This window comes from Grus americana, chromosome 8 (assembly GCF_028858705.1).
Source record: "Grus americana isolate bGruAme1 chromosome 8, bGruAme1.mat, whole genome shotgun sequence".
NCBI classification, from domain to species: domain Eukaryota; kingdom Metazoa; phylum Chordata; class Aves; order Gruiformes; family Gruidae; genus Grus; species Grus americana.
The window spans coordinates 24,486,899-24,506,395 of NC_072859.1; the positions used below are offsets into that span (position 1 = coordinate 24,486,899).

General features: G+C 55.8%; 2 protein-coding genes across 7 annotated transcripts in view; both read left to right on the forward strand.

Annotated features, from left to right (window-relative positions):
• Window positions 1-1,005: 1,005 nt before the first annotated feature.
• On the forward strand, window positions 1,006-7,014 carry LOC129209497 (Krueppel-like factor 2). 4 transcript variants are annotated; one of them, XR_008578094.1, is made up of 5 exons: window positions 1,006-1,613; window positions 1,877-2,840; window positions 3,730-3,952; window positions 5,201-5,357; window positions 6,591-7,014. XR_008578094.1 is itself a non-coding variant. In XM_054834006.1 (4 exons), the coding sequence occupies exons 1-3, from the start codon at window positions 1,521-1,523 to the stop codon at window positions 3,903-3,905; spliced, it is 1,233 nt and encodes a 410-aa protein (XP_054689981.1). In that variant the 5' UTR covers window positions 1,006-1,520; the 3' UTR covers window positions 3,906-3,952; window positions 6,591-7,014. The 4 variants fall into 4 exon arrangements, 3 of the variants coding, with proteins under 3 accessions (XP_054689981.1, XP_054689980.1, XP_054689978.1); XM_054834006.1 differs by lacking the exon at window positions 5,201-5,357; XM_054834005.1 differs by lacking the exon at window positions 6,591-7,014 and having other exon boundaries at window positions 5,201-6,584.
• Window positions 7,015-11,440: 4,426 nt separating this feature from the next.
• Window positions 11,441-19,497, forward strand: part of DMAP1 (DNA methyltransferase 1 associated protein 1) — a 34,385-nt gene continuing 26,328 nt past the window's right edge. The window contains exons 1-4 of one of the 3 annotated variants that reach the window (XM_054834000.1): window positions 11,441-11,545; window positions 12,124-12,280; window positions 15,027-15,118; window positions 15,739-15,934. In XM_054834000.1, coding sequence (XP_054689975.1) covers window positions 12,179-12,280; window positions 15,027-15,118; window positions 15,739-15,934 — 390 coding nt within the window. In that variant the 5' untranslated portion in view covers window positions 11,441-11,545; window positions 12,124-12,178. Of the gene's footprint in view, window positions 11,550-12,123; window positions 12,281-12,415; window positions 12,523-15,026; window positions 15,119-15,738; window positions 15,935-19,497 lie in introns of those variants that run through there. The other 2 variants (XM_054834001.1, XM_054834002.1) reach the window with 2 other exon arrangements.

A 19,497-nucleotide genomic window follows, 5' to 3' on the forward strand; every position in this document is an offset into this window, starting at 1 on the left:
TTGCAATGCTCCACCCTTATAATTAAAGCACGATGATGAAAGCAACTGGTAGAGTAGCTTTGGATCCAGAGGCAGCGTGTGCGTGTGTGTGCGCGCACCTCACCTTTGGTGTTTATATTTGTTTTTTTTTAAATCGACTCCTCGCTTCTGAATAGCGCAAGCAGCAGCCCCAGTTCTTAGAAAGGTATCTGGGGATGGAAAGCCCCAGAAAGCAGGGAGACAGGCTCCAGGAGATAAGGGCCATTGCTTCTTGACAAGCACAACAGTAGCAGGACCATTCCTGGTATTGGCTGGACGGGGGCCAAGCGGAGAAGGTCTCACTACGAGCCGGACAGGGAGGCAGAGAACCCCTGAGGAGGCCTGCACAGCTCCCTGGGTCTCCATGCCACGTCCTGACTCACCAGCACAGAGTGGGGTACCTGCGGGTCTCCTGCAAGGTGGGACATCCCAGTCCCCTCATGTCCTGTGCCATGGGAAGCCCTCGGGCGGACAGCGCGGTCCCAGGGACTCCGTGGGGCGGGCAGGTCAGCCAGCCAGCCTGTGCCCCCCACGGCAGAGCGGTTGGAGGCTTGGCTGCGGCGCTGGTCCCCAGGCAGGACAAGCAAACGTCCCACGGGGGCTGTGGGGCGAGATGAGGCGATGCAGGCAGGGTGCCAGCCCCCCGGCAGGGTCTGCTGGGCGGTTATCTTGACTCGCACACGCAGCCTGAGCGCGGCCAGATGGGAGCTGGTGTGCTCTGGACTGCTGATTGCCTCACCGACAGCACCGGCGTGGGGGGACGTGGCCTCACGGGCGCCGTTATATGAAGCGAGTGGTATGGGGGCACTGGGGCTCAGCCACCCCAGCTCAGCTCCCCGGCTCGCACGAGCACCCATTGCGATGTCATCTTTGCTTGCTGACGCACTCGGTGTCCCCCATGGCGAGCGCTGAGCGCTCAGGTGTAACCCCGCACCAGGCCTCCCCAGCACGGTCCCACTTGCGCCCACACACGCTAGCGTGCAACACGGCGATTGCCGCTGCCCCACTCAGGGCAGAGTGCCGGGACGATCTACAGTCCCCCGACTCGCTCGCGGCGTGGGGCAAGGCGTCAGGGCACCGCTGCCCCACTCACGTTGTGGGGACGGGCAGGAGGGACCCTGGGCTTTCCTATCCACACGTGGGCCCGGCTACGCAACCCACGGTCTCAGCGTGGGCAGGGCGCGGGGACCCCCGCCACGCTGCCCCGGCCGCGCGGGGAGGCGGGCGGCGGAACAACGTCGGGGCAGGGGCGGCCGCCGACCCCCGCCCGCCGGGGCAGCCCCATGAGAGGAGGCGTGGCTTAGGCCATAGGAGAGCCAATAGAAAGTGGCGGCGGTGAATATCAATACGGGCCGAGCCAATAGGGGCGCAGCCATGCTGTTAACAGCTTAGAGGCGCGGGGTGGCGCAGAGCAGCGCTGCCGCCGCCGCGGGGAGCGGAGCGGTGCCGGGCTCCGCGCACCCCCAGCCCGCCCCGGCCCTGGTTCGGCCGCCCAGCCCGCCATGGCGGCGGCTGTGGACGAGAGCACCCTGCCCTCCATCTCCACCTTCGCCAACCTGCTGCCGCTGGAGGAGCGGCCCGCCGACATGCTCCACGTAAGCACCGGGCACCGGGGAGTGCGCGGCGAGGGGGGTGCGGGGCAGAGCGTCCCGGGCTGGGGCTCAGCCCGGCTGGTGGGGGTGGGCCCCCTCCCGCCGTCGGAGGGCGCCCCGAGGGCGGCGCAGCCGGAGCGGTGCCGACCCGTCGGACGGGTTGGGGGGAGCCGCCGCCCCGAGCGGGAGGCGCGGACCGCGGTGCCCGAGCGGCGGGCGCCGCCGCAACCGTCGCCCCGCCGGTCCTGACGCCCCTCTCCCCACAGAGGATGCTGCAGCAGGACGGCGCCGCCGCTGTCAAGCGGGAGGAGGACGACTTGGGCAAGTTCGTGGACTTGGATTTCATCTTGGCGCACACCAGCAGCGGTGGGCAGGGGCCGCCCGGCCCCAACTACCCCCTGCCCGAGACCCCCGAGAGCTGCGGCACCACCTACGACAGCGACGGCTCCTACCCCACGCCGGGCAAGTTCCCGGCGCCTTACCCCGAGGGCCAGGGCCACAGCTACGTGGCCGAGCTGCTAACCCCGGACCTGCCCGGCCACTGCGACCTGCAACGGAGGGAATACACGGAGCTGCGGGTGCCCGGCGGCCCCCACCACTCCCATCACCACCCGCCCCTGCACCCGGCCCTGGCCCGCCCGCTGCCCCTGGACCCCGTGCAGCCCTTCGGGCCCCGCATCAAGAAGGAGCAGCCGGAGGAGCGCGCCTGCATGCTGGGGCTGCCCGCCGCCGAGTACCTGGGGCCGGGCGGCGGCGAGCACAAGCCACGCGTGGCGCCGGGTCCCGGGCCGGGACCGGTGCCGGGGCCGCCGCTGCCTTACCCGGGCTTCGCCCACGGCCGCCTGGGGCCCCCCGAGGAGCCGCTGCCCGGCACCGACCCCCACCTCCTGGCTGACCTGCCGCCCCACTACGCCGTGGCCCCGCACCGCTACGCGCCCCACTTTGCCCCCCAGCCGCCGCAGTTTCATGGACACTTCAGTGTTTTCAGGGAGCCCCTGAAGGGGCCGGGGCCGGGCCCGGCGGGGCTGCCCGGGCTGCTGGTCACGCCGCCCAACTCCCCGGTGCTGGAGTACTTCCCGGCCGGGGCCCCCCCCGAGGACTGCAAGCCCAAGCGCGGCCGCCGCTCGTGGGCGCGCAAGCGGACGGCCACGCACAACTGTGAATACCCGGGCTGCGGCAAGACCTATACCAAGAGCTCCCACCTCAAGGCGCACATGCGGACCCACACGGGTAAGGGCGCGCCGGGGGAGGGGGCGGCCACGGGGAGGGGGGATGCGCAAAGGGTCCCGAGTGGGCGGACCGAGGCGCACGGTGAGACCTGCGAGCACGCTCCGGCGTGGTTCCCGGCAATGTGGAGGGGTCCACGGAGAGGACCCCCCGCGGTCAGTCCGGGGGCACATGGAGAGTATCTGCAGTGGGGCTGGGTGGGGCACCCAGAGTGACCCTGCATCTGGCATGGGGCTGCACGGAGGGGCAGGGGTGCAAGTGGGGATGCCCCTGGGAGACCTCAGAAGGACCCCCGTGGTGGGGCCTGGCAGGGGCACATGGGGAACAAGGCACACAGGGAGACCACCCCCGTGACACCCTGCCCTGGCCTCGGGGCCCAGGGGTGCCTGAAGGGGCAGGGCCTGGGGGACATGGAGAAGCCCCCCAACTGGGCTGGGGGTGAATGGAGGGGGTGTATGGTGAGACTTAGTGGGGCCACCCACCAGTGACAGACTGGGGGTATATAGTGAGACCCCCGGCAGAGCTCGGATGGGGCACATGGTATGGCCCCACAGCAGGGATGGGGAGGGGACCACCCCCAGCCTGAAGGAGGGGACAGGCACAGGGAGGGGCATTGCAATGGGGCATGGGTGCCCAGAGGACAGACCACAGTGCAGGGCACATGGGACAGCAGAGCACATGGGGAGGGGCAGGAAGACTGGGGACAAAGAGAAAGGATAGTCAGGCAGAGGTGTGCAGGGGATGAGTACACAGCGGGGCTCCCTTTTCCTAAGGGTGGTGGGTATGGGTACCCTCTGAAAAGGGGGGGGTGGTGCTGGGCAGGGATCATAGGGGTGAAGACACAGGGAGGATGGGGACCTCTAAGCCCACTGACACCCCCTCTCCTCCGCAGGCGAGAAGCCCTACCACTGCACCTGGGAAGGCTGTGGCTGGAAATTTGCCCGCTCCGATGAGCTGACCCGCCACTACCGCAAGCACACAGGGCACCGGCCCTTTCAGTGCCACCTCTGCGAGCGGGCTTTCTCCCGCTCTGATCACCTTGCCCTCCACATGAAGCGGCACATGTGAGCGGCAGGCCACGGCCGGACTTGGTGTCCCTGGAGCCAGCTCACGATGTAAATAGCGTCGGGCCAGGGATGGCACTGGGGAGCAGCCCGGCTGCCCAGCCCTCTCCGCTTATAGTTGATAACTAGTTTTTTCCTCCTGGGCCCAGCTGAGTGGTGGGGAAGGGCTGCTTTGGGGTGTAGATGGGGAGCAAAGCTGCAAGAAGTGTCTCCAGCCTCTGCCCAGGCACCACCACTCAGCTCCCCACACCTGGAAGGTCCCCCCTCTGCCAGCCAGGCACCTGGTGAGTGGGGGGGCTGGTGCAGCAGGGATCTGTCCCCAGAGCTGCTAGTGTGTATTTGGCATCAGCTTAAAAACCTTGCTCCCCCCTGATCTTGGCACTGCCCCCCCTCCTCCCAGCTCCAGGGACTGTGGTGGCTGACTCCAGCCAGGTTTCAGCCAGAGACCCACACCCGCTGGGTGCGTGGGTTGTGGTGCTGGGAAGTGGGTTGCTGGTCTTCTCGGTTGTGGCCATCAGAACAAAACTCCTGACCCAAAAGCCCAGGCTGGATGGGGTGAGGGTGCGGGACCTGACTGTGGCTCATGGCTATAAAGGTTTGCAGGGGCTGACAGCACAGTGTCACCCTTGCACAGGGAGCGGGGATGCTCCCATTGCCAGCTTGGGATCCCACTGGGCAGTCCCGTCCTGGCTGTTCCCACAGTTTTCTGCTCAGGAGCCTAAAATGGCTCTTGTCTGCTTTCATTTGTCTTGTTCTTCCCCTCAGGATGACACCAGGTACTGCTGCAGCTGCTTTCCCCATGCTGCTTTTTTAAATTTAGTGTGTAAAGGACAGCGAGTCCAGCTATGAATGCCCAGGTCTCTGCTATACTTGAAACTTTCATAGAGGGAAAAAAAAGAGAACTCAAAAGAAAATGAGTCTTTTTATGTGCAGCTTCTGCAAAGCAAGTTGTAAATTAAACAAAGCAGTAATATATAATGTTTCTGTTTTTTAATATATTTTTTCTTCCAGCTGGGAACATAGATGAGTCTCGGCTTTGGGAAGTGCACTGTTCCTGTCTGTGTATATTGTTAATTAACATTTCTCTGCTTGGGCATGTTAGGTCTCTCGCACTCCGAAATGTTACTTTTCTTTATATGCAAACTGTTGAAATATTGTGATCTGCTGTATAATAAATAAACAAGATGTAAACATGAAAGAGCCAGGAGAGTTTACTTTAAAGCTTTCTTCTAAGAGGAGAGGGTGAGGCTGGGCTTGCTTGTCAGTAAATATTTACATCGATGTTCATTTCTGCTTAAGTTAGCTGCGGAGGATCGATGGGGAACGCCCAAGCCTCGGCATCCGAGCAGCATCTCCTGTGCAACAGCTCTTGAGTCACCCCACTTCCCCGTGCCTCAGTTTCCCTAATCTGCAGATGGGGCAATTGCGGCACCGGGATGGCGTGACTGGTCCCGCGGTGAGTCACTGCCGAGGTGAACGGCAGCCGAAACTGTACTGGGAGCCTTGCTGGTCCTGTCTTCTTCCCGAGCGGTCCTGTCCCGCTGTCCCCTGCAGCGGGAGCTCTGTGGTACCGGCCTTGTGGTCACAACTGGGAGATGGGTGGCAGCCGCCCAGCCCCGTGTGCTGTCCCCGCTGTCCTCCTGGGGGTGGCCCAGCAGCTTGGCGGGGTTCAGGTGCTGAGGTTTCCCTGCGTTAATAGGTGGTGACTCAGCACAAGCGTGCTGGCAGGTCCCGAGCTCAGCAAGCAGGTCTGGCTCCATCCCTCCCACGGCTGATTACCTGTGATGCACGCATCCCTCTGAAGGCCAGGGCTTGTCCAGACCTGACACCATGCTGGCAGTGCAGGGAGCATGCTGTACGGGCTGTGTGGTGGCCTGGCTCAGCGTGGTGGTGGTGGCTTTCACCTCCTGTGCTCGCTGCCGCAACCTCAGGCGGCCAGCCAGGGCTAGGGGATGCCTTGGGGCTCCTTGCCCCACAAGTGGAAGCGGGATGTAGCTGTGCTGTGAATATGGGCTGGACAGGGCTGATTCTGCTCCTTCATGCTTGCAGATGTGGGGAAGTCAAGTTGGAAAAAGAGATGGGAATGGCAGAGCGGGACTGATGCCTCCCCAAGGGATGGCTAGTATTTTGGGGTCAGGCTGAATGTCCTGGGGCCAGCACCCAGCCTTGGGGTCTGCCCTGAGCAGATAAGAAACCATGCGTGTTTCCAGGCAGAGTGGCAGCAGCTTGGGATGTCATGTCCTGCCTGCAGGCCCAGGCATGGGACCATGGGACTGCATCCGCAGGTGTCACAGATCCACCAGGCTCAATCACTTGTCCTTTCCACAGCTGTCTCCACCCTCCGCTTGCCCCAGTTTCTGAGAGGCGCCTGTGCGGGGGTGACTGTGCAGGGACACAAGTGACCTGTGATGGGGTACCAGGGGTGTCTTGCTCCTGGGACCTCCGGTACCCAAAGGCGACAGTCTGACACCGGTTGGGTGGCCAGAGCAAAACTGCTGCCTCTTCTCCGGAGACCTGTTCAAAACGTCACATGGAGGGAGAGGGAGAGGGAAAGGTGTGGGCTGTTTGAATTAGCGATGAGTCAGGCTGGCAAAGCCAGATGGGGAGAGAGTGCATGCCTGCGTGTTTGTGTGCGTATAAGTAATCTCTGGCTTTGTGTTTTTATTATGATTATTATTTTTATTTCCAGGGGAACGATGAATTTCTCCAACCATCCTGTCTCACTGGAAAGGCTGGCTCTTCTGTCCTGTCCTCCCTAAGCATCCTGGGAGCCGGAGTGACGGTCCGCGGCTGTTTTGAGGTTCGTCTCTTAGATCAGAGCACAAACCAGTTCTTCCTTGCCTTTCATCATCGCTGCGTCGGGGCGGGAGCGAGGCCTGGCTCTGCTGCTGCTGCCTTACATGGAGGCGAGAGCAGAGGAAGGCGCTTTGGCTCCTTTTCCGGGTAGAGCCGCTCCAGGTTCGCTCCCTTGGGCCCGGGGCAAGGTGCTCCTTCGGGCACCCGATGGGGCATGGCGGTTGCAGGGACCAGCATGGCCAGGAACCTCACCTGGGCAAGGAGTGGCTGTAGTGGAAATGGCAATTACAGTTAATTTGTTGTTAATAAAAAACACCCTCTTCCAATTGCCTGGGCCAAGATGCACTCTCCGTTGGAGAGCCCAGTCCCATCCCCAGCAAAACCTGCCCTGCAAAGCAATGAGGGCAGCAAGAAAACACCTTCGGCAGCGCTGAGGAAGGCAGGGCTGGGGCACAATCCCTGCCTGTGGTCCGTGTGCCCACGGTCATCTGGAAAGCGCTTTGCCCTGGCCTGGTAGGGGAATATGGGGACCCAAAATACACCAGTCAACAGGGTGGGACCTTGCTTTGCAGGAGATGTGGCACTAGCAGTGTGTCCTGTGCCATGACTGTGCCAGAGAGAAGAGGAGGGTGCTCTGGAGAAGCCAGGCTGGTGCCTGAAGAGCTGATTTATCTGTGTACAGCCCCTGGATCTGTGGCTGGCCCAGCCCGGGGCAGGTCCCCGTGGCCTGGATCACACGCTGGGCTGCTGCAGGGATGGTGCAGAGGGAAAGCTGGCTGGCAGGGCAATGCAGACCCCACACCGGGTCATATCTCCCCCCAACAGCCTGGCCTCCCTTTTCCCCTTGGTCACCTCCTGGCAAAAAAGCCCTTAGGAGCTGTGGTCGTGGGCGAAGCAGAGGTCCCTGAGCTCCCCTTCAAATCTTAAGGTGCAACCCCGTGTCTTTGGGGTGCAGCCAAACCAGCACAGCAGGGACGCAAGCCGGGAAGGGAAGGAGCGAGGCATGGAGCAACAGCTCCCGGCAGAGGGGTGAGTCACGGCCGCAGCATGGCCTGGCACCCTGCAGCACCTGCCAGCCGGAGCGGGGCCCCAGGGGTTTCATGGCTGCAGGGTGGGGGGCAAAGAACAGCTCGGGTGGGTTTCTGTCCTATGGGGATGACCCAGCTTGTGGGGATCCCCCATGCCACAGCCCACAGGGCTGGCCCAGGGATGCGGGGCCGTGGGGAGAAGGGGGGATTGCAGGTCTGGGAGGGCTCCTTGCCCAGGGCTCGACCCTGGGGTTGTGTTGGTCCATGGGAACAGCACAGAGCTGGGGATGGGACGTGGGTATTGGAGGTGGGACGCAGCCTGGGTGCTCCGGGGTGGGAGGGACGATTTGGGGGTGCTTGGAGGGGCTGACACAGACCTTTCCTAGCCACAACGCAAAGCGGGAGCTCAGCTCCCCTGGCCGAGGCATCCCTTGCGGAAGGATGTTCCCAGGGCTGGTGTACCCCCTCCTGGTGGGGCAGTGGGAAGTGTCCCATCCCTGCCATGGGGGGAAGGTCCAGCAGCCTGCCCCCACGTCCCCGCCACTTGGGGTGGGCCAGGCGCCGTGATAACGGGGCTGTGGCTGTCACCGCACCCTTAGGAAACATTTGGCTTCAGGCACCTGAACCCACGGGTAAGTGATAACTCCCAGGCTCGCTTGCCCTGCCTGGACCCACACCTGGTGCTATCGTGCCTTAGTCACACACCGAGAGTTTTTCCACTGCCGGGCCCCAGATAACCTCCTCCCGTCCCACTGGCCACAGTGTTTGCACTTGTCCTCCTCCGCTGGTGCCAGGCCGGGAGACACGCACACCTTGAGCCCTGGGCTGGAGACACACACACCTCTGGCCTGGGGCCACCTTCGTCCATGCCTGGCAGCCGGGGCATGGGCAAAGGGCACAAGGAGCATCCTTCCCCCAGGACCCTGGGGTGGGCAGGCAGCTGGCCAGGAGGGGGCCAGCACTGCCCTCCTGCCAGGGCTAAATGTGGGGGGGACATCCCTCCCCCAGATGCTGGGTGGCAGTGAGGTCGCCCAGGCTTGGGACCCTGTGCCCGCAGGACAGCAGGAGGTGGGTGATGGGGTTGCAGTGACAGGACAGCAACGCTGGCTGTGTTGCTGATCCCTGCCAAAGTCCTGGGGCACAGGAGCACTAGGCTCTCTGCCTATGCTGGCTTTTCCCAACCTGCTGCATCTCCTGGGCTCTCCCTGTGCCCAAGAAAGCAGAACCCCCATGCTCTGGGGACGTGACAGACCTGGCCATGTGTCCCCGTGCAAGACTCTCAAGGATGGACCAGGTGCATGCAGGCTGACCAAGGTCTCCAGCTGTGCCCTTTTGCTCTTTGAAGGCTGTGCAAGCTCCGGGATGCAGCGGCTGCTGCCCAGAAACAACATCTCTGGGTTCCTTTGAAGGCAGTGCTAATTGCTCCACTGCTGATCAGGTTAGCAGAAGCACCCAGCTAATGTGTTTTGCTTGCAGGTCCACACAGCTCCTGGTGGGATGCAGCCCCACAGTGATACCTACACTCACAGGGGTGTGGGGGAGGCAGGCTGTGAATAACAGCCCAGCTGCCCACAATCTCCACCTTTCATGAGGTTAAAAAGCTTCTGCCCTGGGGACAGGAGCTCAAAATGTGCTGTGAGCTTAGTTTGTTGAGGAGTTGATTGTCCTGCAGTGGAGCAGAGCTTGAGCTGAGCCCTGCTGGGATAGGGCTGGAAGCTGGGCTTTGGCAGGTCAGGCCTAAAGGTGGGGGATGTAATCAACACCTGAGGACACCCAGAGTTGCCCAGAGAAGCTGTGGATGCCCCCTCCCTGGAAGTGTTCAAGGCCAGGTTGGATGGGCCTTTGGGCAACCTGGTCTAGTGGAGGGTGTCCCTGCCCATGGCAGGGCAGTTGGAACTCGATGATCTTTAAGGTCCCTTCCAACCCAAACCATTGTTCTATGACACCAAATGGCCACTTGTCTCTGGATTTTATTTTGGGACTTGGCATTGTTTTCTATAAGTGCTGTTTAACAACATGAACAGACTGCGAACGACCCACCAGCGAGGGGCGAAGAGAGGGGTCCTCTTTCTCTGGTCTTACAAAGCTCTCCTTGGAGCAGCAGTGCCAGGCCTGCCAGGCAGGCAGAGCAGGGGTGACGGTGTCAGCAAAGGAATCGCTGGGAAAGCTCTGTCTCCCTCTGCAGACCCACCTCGGGTCAGCTGCAGCAAGAGAGCAATGAAAGATGCTAGAAATGATTAGGAATGGCCACACGTGCTGACCGGGGGAGGACTTGGGTGGATGTGGCAGAGCTGAGAGCAAACGGGCAGGACAGGATAAACCTTGGGATGAGCTCTGTCCTTGTGGGAAGAAGGGCCAAGATGCTAAAAGCCGTCCCTGGCAGCATGGGAGGGGACAGAAAAGGGGTTAAATGATTCCTGTGAACAACAGATGACATACTGTGGGTGTCACCAGCTCCCGTTGGGGCACACTGGTGCTGACTGGGCCCTGGTGCGGAGGTGATGTGCCAGTCCCTGCGGGAACGGTTGCAATTTGAGCACAGCCTGGCTGGTGTTGAGGGGCTGTGTGCTGGAGTTACCCCCAGCACAGCAGGGTTCAGCTCATCTCGGGGCTGCTGCACAGGAGAAGAGATCCTCTCAGGGACACCCCTTCTCCTGGGCTGGCAGATCCCCGTGGATCTCTGTGCCCTGTGCCAAAACCTTCTGCTTCAGAAGCAGCTTTCCACCAAGCACCTTTCTCCACCAAGCAGCTTTGCTCCTGCCTCGATGCAGTGGGAAGGTGACTTCTTGAGGTCCCTCTTGGCCCCACGCTGCTGTTTCCCCCCCTTTCCCTCCCCCCCCTTTCATCCCACAGGGAAGAGGAAACAGGGCAGTCCTATTGTTAAAACTTTCACTCCTGGCTGCTTGCAGCCTCAGGTAAGCTCTGCGGCTATGGAACGCTTCGGGAGGGTTTCCTTGCCAAGCGTGAAGGCAAGGAGCGTACGCTTTGTAAAACGAAGACAGGACAGGCAGCCCGAACGTGCCACGTGGTACAGCGCCCGCCTGGCAGGTGGCCACCTGGCATGGCTGGCTTGCTGCTGGCGAGGCCGACACGGGCTAGCAGGGAGAGCAGGAGGGCGTGACCCAGCAAGGAGATGGGAAAACGAGCGCTGCAGGGAGCTGGGGTCAGCCCCAAGACCCTGGGGAGAGCAGGGCACTGCCACTGAGCTGCCCTCTGCCATCCTGCTGGGCAGGCGGTGGGGTGTGGGTGGCCTGCCCCAGCTCTGCCCCGCAGCCCCGGTGTCCCCAGCTGAGGTGGAGTCCAGCGACCCACCACGAAGGCCCTGGGGGAACGGGCACCCCCAGCTCGTCGCTTCGAGCAACCGGAGGGTGGGAGCACGCTGGAAGGGCCCGGGCGCCCTGCAGCCCCCTGCTCTTGCACACGGGCCGCGATGAGGGGCAGGGGTGCCCCGGGCAGGGCTCGGGGACACCCATCGGGCTCGGGCCGGGCACGGCTGTGCTGCCACCTCCTGGCGCGGGACCGAGTCCCGCCTGCAGCGGGCTCTCCGCCCGGAGCGGGGAAGGACGTACGTCGGCCCCGGGCGGGGACGGGTGTTGCCGCTGGGCCACAGGGGAGGCGGCGCCAGGCCTGGGGCGGCCGCGACCTGCGAGGAGCGGGGCGCGAAACGGGCACCCGGTGCCCGCCATCCGCACCTCCCACCCCGTGGTGCGTCCCTCAAAGCGCTCCGGGCCCTTCCGGGGCCTTTCGGCGGCAGCGGAAGTGGTGCTGCCCGGGCCGCTGTGGTAGTCGCACCGTCCCGGTGGCTGCGGAGCCGGCGCGGGTGGGTAAGCGAGCGCGGGAGCGGGTCTGCTCGGGGCTGCTGCGTCCCCACGGCGGCGCCTCGTCCCGCCCGTCCTCCCGCGGGCTTCTCGGGACCCCGCCGTGGGGCTCCTGGCCGCGAGCTCGGCGTGCGTGGCCCCTGGGACCGGCCGGGTACAAGGCCCCGTTGTTGGGCCTGGGGGGGGTGGTGGTGTGTGTATGCAGCGATACGTCTGTGTACCTCTGTGTGTGTGTGTGTGTGTGTGTGTATGCAGCGATACGTCTGTGTACCTCTGTGTGTGTGTGTATGCAGCGATACGTCTGTGTACCTCTCTGTGTGTATGTGTATGTGTATGCAGCGATACGTCTGTGTACCTCTCTGTGTGTGTGTGTGTGCAGCGATACGTCTGTGTACCTCTGTGTGTGTGTGTGTGTGTGTGTGTGTGTATGCATGCAGGGATACGTCTGTGCACCTCTATATCCGTGTGTGTGTGTAGATATCCATGTACGTATGCATACACATATGTGCGTTTGCGTGTGTATGGGATAGCCCCCGCGGGATGTGCGCGGTAACCCTGGCCCCCTGGTTTCCCCCCCCAGCGCTGGAGGGGACGGACAGGACGGTGGCGGGCGAGGCCAGCGGGCAGGCGGAGAGATGGCGACAGGCGCAGATGTGCGGGACATCCTGGAGCTGGGTGGCGTGGAGTCGGAGAACACAGGCACCATCAACAAAAAGGATATCATTAACTCGGATAAGGTGAACTGCGATGGCCTGAGGGGCTCCTGCTTGTTTTCTAGGCACTGACTGACCCTGCATGTAGTGTCTGGGGTGAATATTGGGGAAAAAAAGATGGAATAAAGCATGTTCCTACCATAGTCCGTTTATTTTCAGGCATACTAGGAGCATCTGGAAATGCCTGGAGGGCCCCACTCCTGGGTTCCTGGTGTTATTAGTTAACTGCGCTGTGGCATTTGGGGCGGTATTTAAGATGGAGCTGTGTAAGTGGTGTCCTGGTGAGCTGGGCCTGGCCCCAGGACATTTTCAGCTGTCTCTAAAATTCCCATTTTGTGGAGTTAGTGTGAAGTGTGTTTAACATCCAGCCCCTAAGCAGATGGAAGTAATGTAATACAGTTCTGTTCTAGAAGAAAAAAACATTGTCTGCTTTGATTGAATGGTAGATGTGTTCAAACCATGGGAGCAGTTCCCGTGCGGGGACAGTGCATGACTGGGGTTTGGGAGAACTGGGATGTGTTGCCTGTGGGAATGTGGGCAAGTTAGTAAGCTCTGTTAAGGACATATGCTGTCATGTACTGCATTCCGTGTGATACGGTATGTTGTTGCCTTTTGTATTTTAAGATCGGGCAAGGTCTTGGCTGTCCCATGCTTTGCAAGGCATTGGGAAGGTCAATTCACAAGTATTTACAAGATGTGGAGGTGCTTGGAAATGAGCTAGGGAAGATGAAATCCCCAGGAGCGCTCTGGTACAGAGATGGTCTGATTTGAAGTAAAGCCTGTGTATTTGGAAAAAAACCCAAACCAAAACCAAACATACGCAACCACCCCATCCCTGAAAGTACTTCCTGACTTTGTGTCCACTGAAATGTTTGTCTCTGAAGAGGAGCACAGTGGTTTCATGACTGCCTTGCTGGGGATAGGACACGTAGTATAATTGGTGTAATGGAAAACTGACGAGTTTCAGTAATTTAAAGGCTGAAGTGTTAAAATCACCAGTTATCAGCTGTATTGGTGAATAGTGTGTCTGGTGAGCAGCTCCTTGGCTGGATTCAGCCTGCGATGTTGTGCCACTGAGTGTTTGGAGTTGCGAGTTCTTTGATGTAGATGCGTTTGTCTGTTAGCTAGCAGAGAGCTGAACGAGTCCTGGTGACTGGCTGTCTCTCTTTTGGAGCAGAGAATAAGATGGGTTTCTCCTCAAATTTACTGTAATGAAGAGAGAGAGGAAGGGGAGGTGCAGTGAGAGGTTTCGGGAGGAGTGCAGAAGTGCGGCCGTGAGTGAAACATTCTGAATTTCTACAAAGTACAGAAACTAAATCAAACCAAAGGTATAAGCCATTATCGTGTGGAGAGCGCAAAATTTCTAAGAACAGTGCAGCACTTGCTCAGGAAATAGATCTGTTCTCAATTAGAAAAGAAGCAGATTGATGTCTTTAAATCACAAGAGAACCGTGAAGTACTTTTCAGTCCATTAGTGACTGAGAATGTTAAAATAAAAATTACTAGGCGTAAAAACATTTAAATCAGCAGGACCAAGTAATTTGTTCTCAACTCCTAAAAGAGCTGGCTGAGCTGATCTCTGGCCTGCTGATATTAACTTTTAATAAATCTGGGAACTCTGAGGGAATTCCAGAAGCCTGTGTTCAAACAGGGTGTGTGGTGACCCATGGGTATCTGCCTCGATTGGCCTTACATCGCTCCTGGGCAAAGTGATGGACACTCTAGGAGAAAGGTGTTTGATTAGGAGTGAAAAGGTGCTAATATAATGAATGTCTGTCATGAAGTTTTATGGAAAGTAGTTGTAGTGCAAGCTGATAGATTATTATTTTTTTAATGGGATTTTGAATTTGCTGGATAAAGGTGACTACGGATTTAATAAAATTTACGATACAGTGTTACTTTTACTACTGCAAAATATTCTGATTTAAAAGTTGGTAGCAATATGGCAAACAAGTAGTTGAAAGTGGTGACATGGCTAGTAGTTCTAAAGATGGTACAGTTAGACCAAATGCTCTGGACTACTCAGTAAACTTGGCCCGCTTAAATAAAGTATACATTGTTAATGTGGCTGTTACTATATCTACCTGAATCCAAAGCTGACTACTTTATAAACTTGTATATGTGATATGAGGTGGACTGTGTCTTGGAAACCATCAGTTCTAACAAGGTTTTAGGGGCCAGATTGAGTCATCTACACTGAATTCCTAGTATGAAGAAACTACATTAAAAAAAAAATTCTTTGCTGTATAAATGGGAGAGCAGAGGCGGGAACGGGGGGTTACTTTTCTGGGTGATACTGGTAGTTTTGACACGGGGCTACTGTAAGTGCTTGATCACAGCTGGTAAAAACTGAAGTTGCTGCAGAACAAAGTGACAAAAACTGAGAGGGTGGGAAAACAATAAGAAATATCTTCTCTAAAATGTAGAGAATCACTTAAATGCATTAATACCTTCATGTGAGGACAGTGCTTACCTAGTAAAAAAGGCTTAGTGCACCAGCCCCAGAAAACTACAGCCAGATGTTCAACTTGGAATATAAGTGTGCGTTATCAGCAACAGCAGGTGTCTGAGTACTGGTGAGTGCTATCACTGAAAGTGGGCACATTTTGTCTGTCAGTGTCTTCCACCAGGAACAGACACTTTCCTGGAGAAATTCAAGGTGTCTAAAACCAGATAAAAGTGAAAACCATTTCAGGGCACCAGGTTATGTAGCTTAATGTTCCCTCAGGGATTGCTACTTTTGAATCTAAAATGCAATTCTTTTTTTCAGAAAAAATCCAAGAAATCTTCAGAGACATTGACGTTTAAGAGGCCAGAAGGGATGCACCGAGAAGTTTATGCACTCCTCTACTCTGACAAAAAGTAAGAGCTTACGGTCATCTGTGCAGGTTGTGGGGTAGCCTGGGCTTTTGGTGGCAGGGCAGCATCCTTATGAAACCACAGGCAGTCTCACTTCCCAGGTTGATTCCCCTTTGTGCTTGGCCCATGCTTGTGCCCTTCTCTCTTAGGCAGTCATGGACAGTGTCTATCTTCTCTCTTCTAAATTTGAGGGGTTTGCTCTGTGTAGGAGATGAATTAGGTACAGGCACAATAGTCTAGTGCAGACAAGGCAGTGTTCTTACCCTTCTGTGTCTAATTCTCTTTTATTTGCAACTGGGAATAGCACCTGCTTTTATTTCTGCAAAAAGAGTTCTGCTGCAGCCTGTATTTAGTTTGTTATGGATTGTGCCCTTGCCCCAGAGGTCTCTTGCATAGTTTGCTTTCCAGACGATTCTGTTCAAACCCATCTGTGCTGTGTATTCTGCCCTTTGATGTGGGAAGCATTGCAGTCTGGGAAGTGCAAAACCTGAAATAAAGCTTAAACTCAGATTTTCCCATCCTAAACATTGTGGTGGCAGATCCCACTCTGAGTCTGAAATCTCTTTGGGTTTGTCCTGGGCTGCTTCTTGCTTCTCATCAGCCAGTGCTTTTCTCCACCACAGGGATGCACCTCCACTGCTGCCAAGTGATACAACTCAGGGTTATCGAACAGTCAAAGCAAAACTGGGGTCCAAGAAAGTCCGGCCTTGGAAGTGGATGCCTTTCACCAACCCAGCGAGAAAAGATGGAGCGATGTTCTACCACTGGAGGAGGGCAGCAGAGGAAGGGAAGGACTACCCTTTTGCCAGGTTCAATAAAGTAAGTGGGAGCACTTTCAAACAAAAGCATATAAATACCAGCTGGAAAATACCCTTCAGTCAGCTTCTTGAATGTCCAGACAGGAAGTTGGTTCTTTCAACACGTGAAGGCTGAGTTAGATTTGGCAATTGCATTTTAAATTGCAGCATGGCCTGCAGCAGACTATAATGTCTTCAGATCATTCAAGCTAAGTGGGCTCTGTATGTGGTCAGAGCTTGCTAGAGCCCCCTGTGTTCAAGGTGTGCAGTCATTGGTTTGGTCAGGGGGCAGTCTGCCATCTAATTCAGTTCCTAACCAACATCTTCCCCCTGATTACCGGCTCTGAGTAGTAAAAGATATTCTGTTCTGAGTAAGACATTAAAGTCATCAGTCTTCTTATTTTGCCCAGTATGAAAAAAATCGCTTGAGCTTCGTGGCCAAAAAGCTGGCTCGCAGCCTCTTGGCCGGATTCCAGTACAGATGCTGAATTACGTTGCGTTCCCTCTGAAATTGCTCCTGTGGTATCAGTGTGGTGCAGTACCCTGTTCTTTGCGTCTTATATTAAATTGTCACAATGTGTTGTTGTAATCTCCTGCTGTCTTTTGTCCCAGATGTATCTGCTTTGAGTGGTTGGGGCTTTCATGTGTATGCACAAAGAAAACTACGTGAAGATTTATACTTCAAAGTCAGGACCTCCAAAGTTAGGAAGGAGCAGAGTTAGGGTGCCTCCATAATGTAATTTAACCCCCTTCTGATGCAAATTTGAAGGGGGGGGAAATGTGTGCTAACATGATTCCACAAAAGCTCTGCTTGCATATGACTGTATACAACATTTAAAGTTTGTAACCCACAGAGCATCAGCTCTAACAAAGCCTGGCTTCCTGCAGAGTTAAGTGGTTGGTTGACCTTATATGTTAGAAGGCTCAGGCTCTGACTGATGCTTTTCCTCTTGCTGGAACATTGGTAAGAGCCTCCTGTGGTATCTCTTCTCTGATGTCTAGGGTGGAAGTCTGAAGCATGACTCAGTCAAGGCACCTACCTAGCTGTCTGAGTGAAACTTTGGGAGTGTAATTGTCTTGACTCTACTGCTGTAGCAGGTTTTGGCTGAGTTCAACCGAGTTTATCAGAGGGGGCCACACATGGGTGTTGTAATTGTATGATTCTCGTTTCCTTAACTTTATCATGTACCGTGAATTGACAGACAGAAGAGCCTTCAGCAAGGCTGCAACCTTTAGATTAGTGGTACAGACCTCTGCCATCTGCACATGCACAATTATATAACATTAGGAGCAAGTTGTTACCCTTGTGGACCTGTGGTTGAGAGCGTAGAAGGCACTGATGATACTGTTTTGCAGGTGTTTGCTATGTCAGAGGACTTATTTACTTTTCCAGACTCTTGTGTGGGTTCCTTCTCACATGCTTAATGCCTCTGCCCGAATCTCTTGCTCCCCTTGGCCTGAGCACATTTTCCCGTGTAGTTGGTCCTACTGGTCGCTCAAGCTCTTTAACCCGGCTCCTGTGTTACTGCTCAGTTGCTTTGCCTTTTCTCTGTGCTTCCAGTCTCCAAACCAAATCCCTCCTCTTCGTTGTGAGATCCAAAATGTAAACTTAGGTTTCACAGTGTACACTGAGCCTTGATCCAGAGTGTGAAATAGGAATATAAAGCAGCTTCGGTGGTGTCAGAGCAACAGCCTCTCTCAGCTGATATTCTGTTTCTGGCTGCCATTAGTAAAGGCTTAGAGAAAGAGCATGAAAACGAGGCAAATATAGAGCATTTTTTCCTAGCTTCTGGTGGTCTTTGGTTTAAGGATTTCTTGACTTGGAATTTGTGTTTAATAATTCTTGCATGTTTAGGGCAGAAAGCTGCTTTGTGAATATCCCCTAGTAATGAGTTCTTTGCACACCATACAAAATTAACCTGAAGGTGCTTTCTTCTGTTCATTTTATACTGCTGCCTTGGGGTTTCATTTGGTGCCTCTGAGATCTTGTGTTACACGACATAGTAAATTGTCCTTGCTATGTACTGTGTTTTCTGTAATTTGACGTACATCTGCCCTTCTGTGCCCTGTCTCACCCTTTTGTTCTCAAATATCTTTTTGTTGAAACAGGTGGACTAGGAGTGAGTGTTTCACTTAGGGAAGCATGGTGGGTTTGTACATCGGCTGTATTTCTCATTATTTCCCTGATAATTTTTACTGTTCAGTTTGTCTTTTCACCACTACTAGGCATTGTGCTGATGTTTTCACAGAACTGTCTCATGGCTCCAGGATCTTTCCTGAGCAGTTTCAGCTAATTTAATGCCCATCATTGTGTGAGTTTATAGTGTGAAATGTAGGACTGAGAGGGGTTTCTGAGCCATTGAATTCTCTTCTTGGCTCTTTCAGGTCCTGCACCATCCAGTCCCTTTCATAAACTGATTAAGTTCCTTTTGAAAATTACTTGGATCTTCCTGCCTTCGTGCTTCCTTGGGAAGCTGTTCCAGACTCTCTCTGCTCCATTTCTCATTTCCATGTTAAATTTTCCATGTTAAATTGGCATTTCTTTGCAAGCCAATTTCTTTGTCCTTATTTCAGTTGTTCATTTCTTCCTGTGGGTATTCCATTCATTCCACCTAGTATACTTCATGCCTGCAGTCAGATTCCCTTTCAGACTTCCTTTGCTAGGCTCCTTTCTCTTCCAAACTGCTGTGGGAAGACAAGCTCCCCACCCCATTGTACTTGTTCCCATTTCAGTTCATCTTTCCCGAACAGGGATCAGTAGAGTTGTAGTTGGTATTCCTGTCAAGGTCTTGTTGTGCAATTGAAACCCTGCTAGTTTCTGCTGGAAATCCCTCTCTGGGGGTCATATTTGCATTTTCGTGGCTATGTTGCATTTGAACTTTTAGTCATCCCATGGTTGGCTCAAGCTTTCGATCTGAGTTCCCACCTTTTCACTTCTCAGCAGTTCTCACCTGAGCAGCCATGAGTGGGGCTGAGGAATTGTTTTGGGGACTGCCCTTTGCTCTTGTCCCATTCTCTTCTCTGATCAGGCCTCTGCCACCTTTTCTTGCATCCACCACAGAGGGCCTTGCTGGCTCTTTTCATGTATATATGCTACTCTAGAAATTTTTTTTTTCCATGATGTACATGGACATCCTTACAGTGTCTAATAGGATGGCTTTTCTCCTGGTGGAAGTGGTACTTGAAGGTTGAGGTGCAGTGCATCCCCAAGTGATACGCTTCACCTTTAAGCTTCTGTGTCTAAGTGTTGGAGGAAGGGCAGTAGACCTATAGAGGCTGTTCTTTGGAGGCTCAGAAACGCCTCTCTGAGCTGCATGAAGTTCATGAGGATGGCTTTTCTGGTGTAGGGCTCAGGAGGGCACAGAGGTGTTGAAGCATGTGTGTTGCTTGTGTGCACACAATGTTTTCTTGTGGAGGTAGGACCTCCTCAGGCTGAGCAAAGTTTTGCTGCAGGAGTGGTGAGATCTGTTCTGGACAGAGCCCTTGCAGAGCAGTTCTGGACAGAGCCCTTGCAGAGCTGGGAACAGTGGTGTGGGTTTGGCCTTTTAAGCACCTGGGACACTCTTGAGAGTCATTTGGCCCTGT

Bases quoted from the DNA above. Each gene is read 5' to 3' on its own strand.
- LOC129209497 (XM_054834006.1), top strand. From the start codon at position 1,521: ATGGCGGCGGCTGTGGACGAGAGCACCCTGCCCTCCATCTCCACCTTC. The intron at 1,614-1,876 runs GTAAGCACCGGG...CTCTCCCCACAG, and splicing joins GGCCCGCCGACATGCTCCAC to AGGATGCTGCAGCAGGACGG. The intron at 2,841-3,729 runs GTAAGGGCGCGC...TCTCCTCCGCAG, and splicing joins GCACATGCGGACCCACACGG to GCGAGAAGCCCTACCACTGC.